Source organism: Bubalus kerabau, chromosome 22 (genome assembly GCF_029407905.1).
Source record: "Bubalus kerabau isolate K-KA32 ecotype Philippines breed swamp buffalo chromosome 22, PCC_UOA_SB_1v2, whole genome shotgun sequence".
Classification (NCBI taxonomy): domain Eukaryota; kingdom Metazoa; phylum Chordata; class Mammalia; order Artiodactyla; family Bovidae; genus Bubalus; species Bubalus kerabau.
The window spans coordinates 45,841,186-45,856,073 of NC_073645.1; the positions used below are offsets into that span (position 1 = coordinate 45,841,186).

Sequence of the window (14,888 nt, forward strand, 5' to 3'; positions counted from 1 at the left end):
AGCAAAACTCCACTTGCAAAAGGGAGAATTTAGAAGTTGAATTATAAGCTGCTTTTAGTCTATCAAAGTCTTATGCTTAAAAGGACAAAAGAATGCTACAGACTGAATGCATATGTCCCCTCAATATTCATATGTTGAAACCTAATCTCCAAGGTGATAGTTTTAGGGACCTTTGGGAGGTGATTAGGTTACAAAGGTGGAGCCCTCTTGAATGAGATTACTGTTGTTCAGTCACTAAGTCCTGTCTGACTTTGCAACCCCATGGACTGCAGCACCCAGGCCTCCCGGTTCTTCACTATCTCCCAGTGTTCACCCAGGCGTTGAGATTAGCGCTCTTCTAAAAGAGACCCTGAGAAGGTCCCCTTCCACCTCCTGAGGACACAGAAGATAGTCATCTAGGAACCAGGAAGCAGGCCCTCACCAGACACCAAATATGCCAGGACCTTGATCTTGAACTTTCCAGCCACCAGAACAGTGAGAAATAAACCTGTGTTGTTTATAAGCCACCTGGTGTATGGCATGTTTTTATAGCAGCCCCCAACGAGCTACAGTTTAGTTGGTAAAGAATCCGCCTGCAATGCAGGAGACCCCAGTTCGATTCCTGGGTTGGGAGGATCTGCTGCAGAAGGGATAGGCTACCCACTCCAGTATTCCTGGGCTTCCCTTGTGGCTCAGTTGGTAAAGAATCCGCCTGCAATGCGGGAGACCTGGGTTCAATCTCTGGGTTGGGAAGATCCCCTGGAGAAGGGAAAGGCTACCCACTCCAGTATTCTGGCCTGGAGGATTCCATGGACTGTATAGTCCACGGGGTCACAAAGAGTCGGACACGACTTGCACTCTCCAACGAACTAACACAGAGACAGGTGTTTTTGCTATAACGTTGAAAATGCAATCCAGTGAATGCTTATAGTCTGCAAAATCTTACACTCATAAAAACCAAGCTCACAGGAAAAAATAAGGTTCAAAATCTATGCAGCTCTGTAATCAGAAGAACAAAAAAACTCAGTCAATTCTAAAAAAAAAAAATTAGTTCTGGTAAGGAGACATGTTAAATTACTAAGAAAAAAATTTTAATACATTTTTAAATTTAAAAAATTTTAATAAATTTTAATATCATTTAATTCTATCATTAAATGATAGAACTTGACCTTAAAAAACATGGTGAAAGTGGTATGATAGAAGAGGGTGTCGGGAAGTATGGAAGCTGGTGGGTTGTGGGCACAACAGCTAAATGGACAAATGACCTGAGCAGCAAATAGCCTAGGATGGACCACATGGCCAACCTGAGCCAGAGTAGCACCAAGTGACGAGCACTACGGACAGGACTGAGTTCTTCGGAGGCTTCTGCCCGCAGCTGTGTGGACAGTGCCCTGGGGTCAGGGCTGGTACCTGGTCCCGTAAGACACTGATGTACTGGCAAAACTGGTACACGGACCAACGCTACCTCTGGGTCATAATGCCATCGTTCACGGCAGCCACAGTGCCTTTGGCATTGCAGCAGGCATACACACAGGTGCAGACACGGTGCCCACACAGTGTGGGAATCTCGGACAAACACGATTCACCCGACCTGAGGAGGGTAAGCCCCCAGTAAATCAGCAAGAGATAAAGGTCAGAAGAGAGACTCGCACACGGCTTAATAAGCATCCAGAGGGGCATAGAACACTTTAGTCGTTGGTTAGGGCTGTTTTATGGGGTCGTTGGGAGCCACAGCTCCAGGATTAAAGTAGCTTGGAGTCACATCCTTCCTCTCCTGAGAAACCTTAACCAAGTTACTCTACCAATCTGTGTAGCTGCTTTATTAGAGACAGAGGTGATAAGAATAACAGTCCTTTTCTCACGTCAAGGAATAAAAGAAACAGGTAAAGCACCCAGCACAGCACCAGTAACTATCAGAGCTGATTCCTGGTCTCCTTCTTGCTGGAGACCAAGGCATCTTGGGGAAATGGAATAAGCAGGAACTTTTCTCCTCTTCTTTTTTTTAGGGCCACCCAGTTCTGGTACATAAAGGGCACTTCAAAACGGTCAGGTGAGGGATTGGATCTAATGGGAAGCAACATGGCATTTGAGAATCGAGGAGGACAATTCTCTTTCTTCCTCCTTTTAATCTCCATATTCTGAGAAGTTAGCAAAGGTGAGCATCTTGCTAAAGCCCCTCAGCTCGTTAGCAGAAGGACCAGGGTGCATGCTGAGCCTGCGTTCTGAGTGGACCACAATCACACCCACGGAGCCAGAGCAGCGAAGGGCTGGACTGACCTTGCTCACCTCCTGCGCTAAATGCATTTAAATATAGTCTCTAATGCCAAAACCTTGCTGTTTCTCACACATAAAATCCCATTAGCTTGACACGCCTACCAAATACTCAGATGTGAGACAAGATGTGGTTATTTTTAAACTGCATTCAACCTCCATGTGTGGGAAGATGCATTCCGGGGCACCTGTCAGGATGCAATCACGCTTCACATGGCACTGATTCTGGAAAGTGGAACCCGCCAAAGGGAGTCCTCGCAGCTTCTGCAGAGGAGTGAGATAATCCAGTAAATGCTTTAAAATCGTTGCTGTTGTTGAGTCGCTAAGTCGTGTCTGACTCTTCGAGACACCATCGAGCCCACCAGGTTTCTCTGTCCGTGGGATTCTCCAGGCAAGAATATTGGAGTGGGTTGCCATTTCCTTCTCCAGGGGGTCTTCCTGACCCAGGGATCAAACCCGTGTCTCCTGCATTGGCAGGCAGATTCTTTGCCACTGAGCCACCAGGGATAAATCACACTTAACTTCACTGACTATAAATCACCCAGTTTCACTGTTCAAGGAATCCAGCGAGTGCTATGGGCTCCCATGTTTCTGATGAGACAACTGAGGCTCAAGAGACGTGAGGTAATTATTTCCAAGGTCCCAAAATCTCAAGTGTCGAGGTCAAGTCTGAACTCAGCCTGCCTGACTGGGATATGCTCAAACTGTCCACTCAGCTCACTGGGAAGCCCACAGCTTCCATCTTCCACCCTCACCCCACAAATTTAGGACTAACTGGGCCTTTCCACTTCTGATCGAAAGTGTAGATCAATGTGAACATTGGTCACTCAGTCATGTCCAACTCTTTGCGACCCCATGGACTAGGCTTCTCTGTCCATGGAATTCTCCAGGCCAGAATAGTAGAGTGGGTAGCTGTTCCCTCTTCCAGGGCATCTTCCCGACCCAGGGATCAAACGGTCTCCTGCATTGCAGGCGGATTCTTTACCAGCTGGGCTATCAATGTGAACACTTCTTCTTTAATGAAGGATGACTTCATTTCTAGAGAGGGAATCAGAGACACCAGATGACAGCCCCTCTGAGTGATGCAAGAGGCAGCCCCACTCCCACCTGGATGTAGCCCTGCTCGGGCCTGACTTTACTTACTTGGAGGGCTTCAGCCCATGCAAGGTGTTGGGGGCCCTCCAATTATTAACAGTTACTCCTATTTAAACTTTGAAAGTTCACCCACCGGTAAAACAGTGTTCAGCTTACACACCCAAATATTTTAACAGCTGTCTGGGTTTTTTTAATGGATATTTTTTAAACAACTTTAGATTTCATGAAAGTTCATATTACCGAATCTGTCTGAACTGAGAAGCAGTGATGTGGCCTGATGCGGTCAAGAGGAAGGAAGAGAGCTTGGAGTCAGAGCTCCACTCAAATGTCACCCCATCAAGCCCAGGGGCTCCCTGGGAAGGGGGCTCATCCACTCTTGCATGGCAGCCACCTGCGGCATGCTTACAGTGACCACTGGGGAGATAAGAGGTCAGCTCCGCCACCTGGAAGCTGTGAGTGCAGCCTTGATGGTCTCCCACTGTGGGTGTGAAAGGAACACCTCCCTCCCAGGAGGCTGGCTGAGATGGTACATCTACCAAAGGGTTTGCAAACCACCCACAGTTACACATCAGTTGGGGAAAGACTGCAAAAATATTAGGGAACTATGTTCCTGGAGAAACGCACAGGACAGCACGGGACCCAAATGCCAAGGTGAGAAGGGGTGGATCGGCTGGAGTTGGAAGAGGAGGGAAAAGGCATCTGAGATGGGTTGGCAGAGTGATGCCCCCTGCCCAACAAAGACGTCCACATGCTTGTCCTGGAAGCTGTGAATCCTCAAGGTTCTGTGACAAAGGGAAATGAAGGCTGCAGATGCAGCCAAGGCTGCTTGGGATTGGGAGATGGTCCTGGGTTATCCAGATGAGCTCAACGTATTTATAAGAGTCCTTAAAAGTTGAAAAGACCCTGATGCTGGGAAAGACTGAAGGCAGAAGGAGAAGGTGACGACAGAGGATGAGATGGTTGGATGGCATCACCAACTGGATGGACGTGAGTTTCAGTAAACTCCGGAAGTTGGTGATGGACAGGGAGGCCTGGTGTGCTGCAGTTCATGGGGTCACAAAGAGTCGGACACAACTGAGCGACTAAACTGAACTGAAAAGTGGAAGAGGGAGATAGAAGAGAGAACCAGAGAGATGGCAGCCTGAGAAGGACTCGACCTGACATCGCTGGCTTAGAGGAAGGAAGGGGCCACGAGCGAGGGATGCACGTGCCTAGAGAAGCAGGACCAGGAAAAGAAGTGATTCTCCCTGAGAGCCTCCGGGAGAAATGCAGTCCTGCCCATACCTTGATTTGAGCCCAGTGAGATGTCTATCCTCCAGGACTCTAGGAGAATAAATCTGCGATGCTTAATGGCTACATGTATGATGTTAGAGAAGTGCGAGCATGTGATGCCATGGATGAACTAGGGTTTACCCTGCTTGGACAAAGTGTCAGGCAGGGAGCTGCAGGCAGAGGCCCTGCTTGGGAAAAGGCTTGCAGCCCAGAAATGCATGGTGCACAGAGGGAGGCAGGATGACCCCACCTCCAGGAGCAGGACTTGGACAGCACCGAGGGCCAGGGTTACAGGGGCCTTTGAGCCTCAGGGTGGGAGGCCAGACACGATGAGCACCACTAAGGGCTTGAGCTGGCAGAACACGGCAGAAGGAGCCACAGAAGAGCCTGGAAGAGGCATGAGTGGTGGAGAAACACGGGCAGGGAGGTGAGAGAGGACCAAGGTCACTGCCTGCCCATGGTCACAGGTGGCCAGCGTCCCCGCGTGTCTTTTCCACACAGATCACATGGAGGTGGTCCGAGCTGGGCCCAGGAACCGGCAGCATCCTTTTCACTAACCACTCTCTGGAGAAGACACGTGTCCTGAGACTCAGGACTCTTTCTCTGTAAAATGTGGATTAAGCAGCAAGCTCCTCCCCTCATAAGAACTAGAGCTGCTTCGTGTTAAATGCCAGGCGCGGAGCCTGCCCCAGGCTCCATGACCCATCGCCATGTCGGTGGCCAGAACCACCAGCGGCGCAGCCCGAATCCTCCCCCCCGTGTGGGTACCTGGATGTTGAGTCTCCCCCGATGCGCCCCCAGGCCGTAGCGCTTGGAAGTGGATGCATGGAGCTGGAAGTCTGTGATTCTTAAGGTTTCCAGACCAAGAGGTGGGCAACCTGGAAAGGACAATGCTCATTAAAAACAAGGACAGATATGGACAGAAACGAACTTCCTGATTTTGAAAAATCTGGCCACCTGCTTCTCTGCCTTTCCCCTAAACTCCAGCTCTGTGTCAGCCCCACTCACTGGTGCGCCTGGTGTTTCTGGACAAACACTATTCAGCTGTCCACGTTACGCCAGCTTTCTTTCCTGTCGGCATTTCCTCTCTGGGTGTATCTGCCCTAATATTCCTCTGTCTGATGTTCTCTGTGCTACTGTCTGAGGCTGTTTCCAATTAAGGATCCTTCCGCTGAGTGACTCAGCCAGGGAGCATTATTGGTTAGAAATTTCAGAGCGATTCCGTGGCTGAGTTCTGCAAATTAATCAGAACTTGATGGTTTTGCTTCAGCAACTCTGGCCTTTGTATCGTGCATACTAATGAACACAGCAATAGAAAGAGGGGGGAAAAAAATGAACCCTACTGCCTTCCATTCCTGGCAAAACTGGTAATTCTGAGAATGGCTACTCAACACAGTTTAGTCCAAGCTGCTCCTAGAATATGACGCTGGCATGTGGGCAGCTCCTTGGCCATCGTCCCAGTCCAGCCCATTGTCCCTGCGGATACGAGCTTTAACAGCAGCTCTGGGGGCCTCCTGATTCCTGGGTTGCTTGTCTCACCACCCACCTTGCCATAGGGCTGGAATTGACCAAGTGGTGCTCTCCCCTTCACACCTGACTCCAGGGAAAGGAAAAAAACACTTGGAAGTAGAAATGAACAAAGTCTGCTTCCACAAGAAGTATCAGAAATCCCTGATGTAACGGAGCAAATTTAGAAAGCCCCGTGGGTCACTGCTGAGATGGGAGTGCCTCCTGGGGATCCCAGGAACTCCTGGGGACGCGGGGGTGTCTGTCCATCCACAACAGACCCCTGCAGGGCAAGGCCCTTCTGGTCTTGGATTGCTGAAGGAGGCTGGCAATACACTGACCGCAGGAGATGTTCTGAAGGTGCCAGGTAAGGAAGTTTGCCCATGCATTGCAGTCAGAGGAATTCAGGCCTGCCAGGACCTGAGATGCCGTCAAGTCCTCCCCTTGAGTTTTCAGCAGAGGAAACTGAGGCCCCAAGACTTGAGGTGAACCATCCATGGCATCCTTGCCAGCGACAGAGTGCACCTCACATCCTAGTCTCTAGGTTCTCAGCTCCAGGCTCTGAAGCGATGCCACTCTGCTCCTCTGCCCGTATCTACCAGGAGGCTTGGTAGAGAGGCTTGGCACAGAGAGGAAGAGTACCAGTGACCAGCGAGGTAAAGAGCATGAGGGAGGTGACATTTCATCACCTGCTCCATGCTGCCTGAGGACTCGGAAGGCTTCAAGTGGCCCCGTGGTGATTCTCAAGATTTTTGGCAGGTCTATGTAACATCCAAAATAAGCAAAAATAAGCTGTCCCTCCCCCTTGAACTCACTCAAAACATGGAACAATAAGGGGAAAGAAAGCAATGCAGATGATTAAGAAATCCGTCCAGCAGCAAAGGCCATCTATTGGTCCTTGATGGGATATCTATGGGACTTCAGCCGCTCAGTTGCTGCCTGGACCTGGACACGGTAGGAGATTTCTGCTAACACATCCCAAAGGCAGTAAGTGAACAGCCAAACAAAACCCACAGGATGAATCAGCAATCTTCAAAGGGGACTCCAGAAGGGCAGAGGGGACAGAAAGGAACCGAGAGGCCCCACCCCAGCCACAATTCCTGTCTTGTCCACTACTCCCTAGAGATTAGAGAGTGACAATCATCCGAACACGGGGCTTCTCACTGGCGACTGCCCGGACAAAGGCCGCAGAAAACCCACCATCTGTCAACAATCAAAAGGACATCTTCATAAATCAACAGAGAAAGATAAATATTGTATAACATCCCTTATATATGGTATCTAACAAGAAATGATACAAAGGAACTTATTTACTAAACAGAAGCTCATAGACAATGAACTTATGTTTACCAGAGGGGAAGGATGGGGGGAAGGGATAGACAAGGAGTTTGAGACGGATATGTACACACGGCTATGTTTTAAATGGATAACCAACAAGGACCTCCTGTACAGCACAGGGAACTCTGGTCAATGCTATGTGGCAGCCTGGATGGGAGAGGAGTTTGTGGGAGAATGGACACAGGTTTATGTATGGCTGAGTCACTCTGCTGTGTGCCTGAAACTATCCCAACATTGCTAATCGGCTATACTCCAATATAAAATAAAAAGTTAAAAAAAATTTCCAAATATTGTCCTGCCCCCGCCTCCACCAAAAGAAAGGGTATCTTCAGACAAGTGCTTAGAAAATTTACCCACCTCCCATCATAAGCTCAGATTCTTGCAAAACACACTGTTGGAATAATGTGACAGACACACAAACACATACAGACACGCATACACCATGCAATACAGTAAGAGCCGGGTGCCCTGTGCAATGACTCTCCCCAAAAGGGCCCAGTCTACTCGACCCACCACGGAACTCCATAAGCAATGCGAAGCTGAAGCAAGAGGCGAGAATTCTTTTTTGGCTCTAAATTCTCAAAGACACATTCGGCTCCATCCAAAGAGCTGTCAATCGTAATATCGCCACACGACAAGCAGGACTTTCCTCCATCTTTAGAAAATATTTCTGAGGAAGCCAGGAGTGCCGTCTTGAGGACTGAATAAATGGAGGAGACGCTAGTGTTGCCAAGCCTGATTTAAATCTCCGCCATCAGAACCGAGGCCCGGCAGAGCGCTGGCATCCTGGCTGGAGTGCAACATGTTGGTATTATCATCAAGATTATAATGTCGATGGAGGAGGTAATTACCAGGTTTAAACAGTGCTTGAAATCAATGGGAAATGCACTCCCAGCTCTTCACCCTGCCCCTGTGATCTAAGGCCCCAGCCAGGCTGCACTGAAGTGGCTCTGACCATAATTCAGCCAGGACTCCTGGGCCAGTTCATTCCAGCAGCAGCCCCTGAAGAGCCCTCCAGAAAGCTCCCTGCTCCTCCTCCCAAAACAAACAACACCCTTTGTCATCAAATCACATTTGTGTTATTTCTAAGAGGAAAAAGACTTTCATCCTAAGAAGCATGTGGGTGAGGAGAACATGAAAAAAAATTAAAAAGTGTGAAAAGAACACTTGAGGAAAATATTAATTAGAGACAGGAGATGTGTCATAATCTGGAGGGAAGAGTGACAGTCATCCGAGATGACTCGACTTCTCTCTTCCAGGCAATGCCACTCTCTGAGAACACCCTGTGCCGAACGGGGGCGCCCTGCCTCCCAGGCCTGCGCTCCATGCCCAGGAGGTGGGCAAAGAGGGGACCCTCTGCCTCATTCTACACCTCCCCTCCAACTAGTGCACATGTGTTCAATCAAATCTGTCCCTAACTAAAATTCCCTGCATTGCAGTCACTCTACGAAATGGACATCACCACTACGGCATGCTTCCCAGGTGGCGCTAGCGGTAAAGAACCTGCCTGCCAATGCAAGAGACGTAAGAGATGTGGGTTCTATTCCTGGGTCAGGAAGATCCCCTGGAGCAAGGCCTGGCAACCCACTCCAGTGTTCTTGCCTGGAGAATCCCATGGACAGAGGAGCCCTGCAGGTGGACTACTGTCCATAGGGTCGCAAAGAGTCAGACGCGACTGAAGTGACCTAGCACGCATGCACTATAGCATAGATTCATTATTATCACCCCGTCGATTACCACATGCACATACCAGCTCTCTAACAAATCAGAAGTGCTCATGGCATTTAATCTGTGACCTAGAAGTTACAGGGCACAGTCAGAACAGAGTGTAGAAGCTGGAATTCGGAGTCGGGCACATCAATCCCAACATCCCACTCCCAAGCCCTCAATCTGTCTGGAGGGAAGGCCATTATGAAAGTCAAGTCAGGAAAATTATTTCAAAAGGATAGTGACTTGGGGAGCAATGCAAGCAACCACCGTGAGCCAGAGCCTCTGCAGACACTCATTTAACCTTCACAAGGACCATGAGAGATGGCCAATACCATCCCCGATCTACACATAAGCAAAGACTCAAAGAAGCTTACAGAGTTAAGCAGCTCCTAAGCGGCTGGACTTCCCAGGTGGCTCAGTGGTAAAGAATCTGTCTGTCAATGCAGGAGATGCAGGAGACGCGGCTTCGATCCCTGGGTTGAGAGAATCCTCTCGAGGATGGAATGGCAACCCACTCCGTTATTCTTGCCTGGAAAATTCCATGCACAGAGGAGCCTGGCGGGCTACAGTCCAGGGGGTCGCCAAGAGTCAGACAGGACTAAGTGACTGAGCACACAAGTGCCTGAGTTAGAATTTGAAAGTCAAGTGTGACCTAAAATGCCAGGCACAGTCTTTGCACCACCTCTCTTTGACTTGGAAACTCAAGAGTGGGATACAAATGCAAGTTTCGTGATGGCATTTGGGGTCACATGCAAGACAGGAAGTAGCGCTGAGACAGGCTTCACCAGTTGGCAGAGGGGAGCTGAGTCCAAAGCCTTCTGGCCTGCAGTGGTGTCTGCTGGAAACAGAGCAAAGAATTCTCCAAGACCTCGAGGGCACTGCCAGGAGCCAGCTCACAGCCATCCTGAATTTTGCTTTCGTGGTCGCCTATGAACCAAAGAGCTCTGACTTAGGACGTCCCTTTCTTCGCCTTTCTGAACCTAACAGTCCCTTTGATCAGTGAGAGTGTGGAGGTCCTGCCTGGTGCACTGGAGAAAAAGTGTTTGCAGTGTCTCAGAAGCCGCTGACTTCCCGAGGGGGACGCTTCCCTTGGAGTCTTGCAAAGGAGCTAATCCCAGCCTTATCTAATCACCCTTAGAAAGCTCCTCCCTGACTTCTGGACTCTTTAAGACTGCAGTTCTCACCCTGAGCCAACACCAGAATCTTCTGGGTTACTTTGCTCCGTAAGACAGACGTATTTGCAGGGCAGGAATAGAGACACTGGACACAGTGGCGGCAAGAGAAGACAGGAAGAATTGAGAGAGTTGCACTGATATACACATTGCTGTATGTAAAACAGCTCGCTAGTGGGCAGCTGCTGTGTAGCACAGGGAGGTCAGCTCAGTGCTCTTCCTAGAGGGGTGGGATGGGAGGTGGGGTGGGAGGCAGGCTCAAGAGGGAGGGGATATATGGATCCTTATAGCTGATTTGGGCTTCCCTAGTGTTCAATGATAAAGAATTTGCCTGCAGTGCAGGAGACTCGAGTTCAATACCCGGATTGGGAAGATCCCCTAGAGAAGGGGATGGCAGCCCACTCCAGTATTCTTGCCTGGCAAATCCCATGGACAGAAGAACCTGGTGGGCTACCATCCATGGGGTCACAAGAGTCAGACACGACTGAGTGACTAAAGAGCAGCAAACAACATCACAGCTGATTCACATTGCTGCACAGCAGAAACTAACTCAACACTGTAAAGCAATTGTCCTCCAATTAAAAAAAAAAATCCTATGATTATGAAAAAAAAAAAAAAAAACCTTCTGGAAGGGGAAAAAGATGCCCAGACCACTCCCCAGAGACTGTGATCAATGGGACTATAGAAGGGCCTAGGCCCTAATTTAAAGTTCCCAAGTGAATCTTCTGATACCCTCAGAACCTGGTTGGCTGGTGTCTCTTTCCTGTCATTGTTCAGTCGCTAAGTCATGTCTGACTCTTGGTGACCCCATGAACTGCAGTACACCAGGCTCTCCTGTTCTTCACTATCTCCCAGAGTTTGTTCAAACTCATGCCTATTGAGTCAGTGATGCTACCTAACCATCTCATCCTCTGCCGCCCCCTTTTCCTTTTGCCTTCAATCTTTCCCAGCATCAAGGTCTTTCCAGTGAGTTGGTTCTCCTGTAAGGCTACACAAACCCAGGATTCTGTTTCCCAGTTCCATCAGCTCATGCTGGTGGAAGCCTCTTACACCTGGAGCCTGCCCAGAGCCACAGCAGTCTAGAGGCTCCCATCTCGGATCAGTGGTGGCCCCACTTGCAAAGCCTCCAGAGACTTCCTCTCCCAACACCTACCCCTCTCATCCTAAAAAAGGTACAAACCACACTGAATATCACAGGGCAGAAACTGTGAGTTCTCATCACTGAATCCCAAAGCCCAATTGATGTTTCCTGTGTAAATGAATGAATGTGTATTACAATCCAACAGAACTAACAATCATGTGTCTGCACTGTCATGGAAAATTAATAGCCTGCTCTTTACATATCGCTTATAAAGCCAAAAAAGAAATTACTGGTTTGAAAAAGCATTTCTCAAACCTCAATCTTCATGAATCTTTCTATGCATTTTATGTAGGTCAAGAAGCAACAGTTAGACCTGGACATGGAACAACAGACTGGTTCCAAATAGGAAAAGGAGTATGTCAAAGCTGTATATTGTCACCCTGCTTACTTAACTTATATGCAGAGTACATCATGAGAAACCCTGGGCTGGAAGAAGCACAAGCTGGAATCAAGATTGCTGGGAGAAATATCAGTAACTTCAGATATGCAGATGACACCACCCTTATGGCAGAAAGTGAAGAGGAACTAAAAAGCCTCTGGATGAAAGTGAAAGTGGAGAGTGAAAAAGTTGGCTTAAAGCTCAACAATCAGAAAACAAAGATTATGGCATCTGGTCCCATCACTTCATGGGAAATAGATGGGGAAACAGTGGAAACAGTGTCAGACTTTATTTTTGGGGGGGCTCCAAAATCACTGCAGATGGTGACTGCAGCCATGAAATTAAAAGACACTCACTTGGAAGAAAAGTTATGACCAACCTAGACAGCATATTCAAAAGCAGAGACATTACTTTGCCAACAAAAGTTTGTCTAGTCAAGGCTATGGTTTTTCCTGTGGTCATGTATGGATGTGAGAGTTGGACTGTGAAGAAGGCTGAGCACCGAAGAATTGATGCTTTTGAACTGTGGTGTTGGATAAGACTCTTGAGAGTCCCTTGGACTGCAAGGAGATCCAACCAGTCCATTCTGAAGGAGATCAGCCCTGGGATTTCTTTGGAAGGAATGATGCTAAAGCTGAAACTCCAGTACTTTGGCCACCTCATGTGAAGAGTTGACTCATTGGAAAAGACTGTGATGCTGGGAGGGATTGGGGGCAGGAGGAGAAGGGGACGACAGAGGATGAGATGGCTGGATGGCATCACTGACTCGATGGACGTGAGTCTGAGGAGTTGGTGATGGACAGGGAGGCCTGGCGTGCTGCGTGCGATTCATGGGGTGACAGAGTCGGACACGACTGAGCGACTGAACTGAACCGAAGTCTATGTATCCAGTTCAGAATTATGCTGAAAGGATACCCCCCAAAAAAATGTAAGCTGTATATTATATGATTCCATTTATCTAACATTATTTTAAAAAAAAACAAAATTACAGAAAGAGGGCACAGATCAGTGGTTGAGGAGTCAGGGACTGGGGGAGGAAGGGGAGTACACAGGGGCGGCACCAGGAAGCACTAAGGTGACGAACTGTCTGGATCTGCGGCATTCACTTCAGTGAAAGTACACACGGCACAACTGCACTGGACCACACGCGCACACACGTGTGTGTGCACATGTATAACTAGCAGAGTCGGAACATGCTCTGTGGACTGTAGCAATGCCAACGGCCAGATTTTGTTATTGTGTCAGTTACACAAAATGTCAGCACTGAAGGTTGCATAAGGCCCATTTGTTTGCAGCTTCCTGTGGGTTTATAATTATTTCAAATAAAAAGTTTTTTAAGGGATGTCAAAAGGAAAAACCTTTCATAATGTGTTCAGGGTTATTTACTGATAAAGTCACTGTACAGGCATCATAGACTTTGGGGAACTCTAGCTTAAAATTTTGCAACCTCTCCCAAACCCATCCTAAAAACCTATAAAGATGCAGATAAGGAAAGACCCCCAAACAATGCTTCAACCTAATGCCAGAGGTGGAAGGACATTCACCACATGTGAGTGCAATGGAGAAAACTGAGAAAAAAAAATGGAGATGACCAGAAGAAGGGCAGAAAAGCCCTTCAACCCTCCTGCATGCCTCTATTCATGAAACCCAGGGTCTGCAGCAACTAGAAAATCAGACACCTATCTCTAAAGCCCAGATGTGGCTTTCTGAGGTGGCCAAGTGCTCACCTCGCCCCCTAGCCAAGTTTCCACAACTGTTGGATCAGAAATCCTTAAAACACAACTGGACAGGATGCAGGGGCAGGTGAGATGGTCTGACAGTGTGGGGACAAGAACAACACTGATAACAGCGTATGGAGGTGGCTGTAATTCCCCGTGAATTCCATCGGGTTGGACTGTCTATGAAGCAGCGGTGAGGGAAGAAGCTGGCACCACAGAAGAGCAAAAGTATGTGAAAGAGAAAAGGCTGCTAGAAAGAGGAAACTGTACTGGGGGTCTGCACGCTGACTTGGCCAACGTCTCCAGATCTGAGGAAAGGCTTAGACTGTCTCCAGGGAAGGAAATCCGACTGGATACTGCTTCATTTGAAGCTAACTGAAGAGCAAATACTAACTTTTAGTCTGTGAAGAACAAAAATTCCACACGAAGAACATTAAAAGAGGTACACCATCCAAGAAACTCCAAAAGAAATAATGTGATTTGATGTAATAACCAGGAAAATGTTTTCCCATAAATTGTTCATCCTACGTATAGTGCAAGAGACAAGGCCTGCATTTGCCAAAAAAAAAAAGATATGCTAGGGGGAAAATACATACAAAACTAAAAATCCAAAGACATAATTAAAACATACAAAGAAAGATCTACTATTTTTGAACTATGGTCTTTGCCAATGCAGTAGGGGGAAAATAAATAAAAACCTTTAAAAATGGAAAAGAGTAAGAAAATTGTCATTATTTAGTATATACTGATTTTTGTACCCAAATCTAAGTTAATATACAAATAAATTTATAGTCAATAAGACTTTAGCAAGGTTACCAGGTATAAAATCAACATTCAAAGATCAATTGTACTCCTGTAACACTATCAATAAAGCATTAGAAAACTGAAATTAAAAGAATCACAGACGAGCATCTAAGAAGAAATCTATTAAAAATATGGAAGACCCATATATTGAGAGATATTTTAAAAGATCTAAGAAATAAGGAGATATATCATGTTCATGGGTTAGAAAACTCAATGTAAATATGTAAATCCTCTCCAAACTGATTTTCTGGAATTAATGCAACTCGAGTCTAAATTCCAGGGAAGGTGTTAAAGAGCTTGACTGGAAAAGTGAAAGTGAAAGTGTTAGTTGTTCAGTCGTGTCCAACTCTTTGCCATCCCATGGATTATAGCCTGCCAGGTCCCTCTGTCCATGGGATTTTCCAGGCAAGAATATTGGAGTGGGTAGCCATTCCCTCCTCCAGGGGATCTTCCTGACCCAGGGATCGAACCTTAGTATACCACATTGCGGGCAGATTCTTCCC

General features: G+C 47.6%; 1 protein-coding gene across 1 annotated transcript in view; it reads right to left on the minus strand.

Moving 5' to 3' along the window:
- The window catches only part of CPXM2 (carboxypeptidase X, M14 family member 2), a 132,911-nt gene that overhangs the window by 96,886 nt on the left and 21,137 nt on the right, over positions 1-14,888 (minus strand). The window contains exon 3 of the mRNA XM_055560145.1: positions 5,386-5,495. Within this exon, the coding sequence (XP_055416120.1) occupies positions 5,386-5,495 (110 nt within the window). The remainder of the gene's footprint in view (positions 1-5,385; positions 5,496-14,888) is intronic.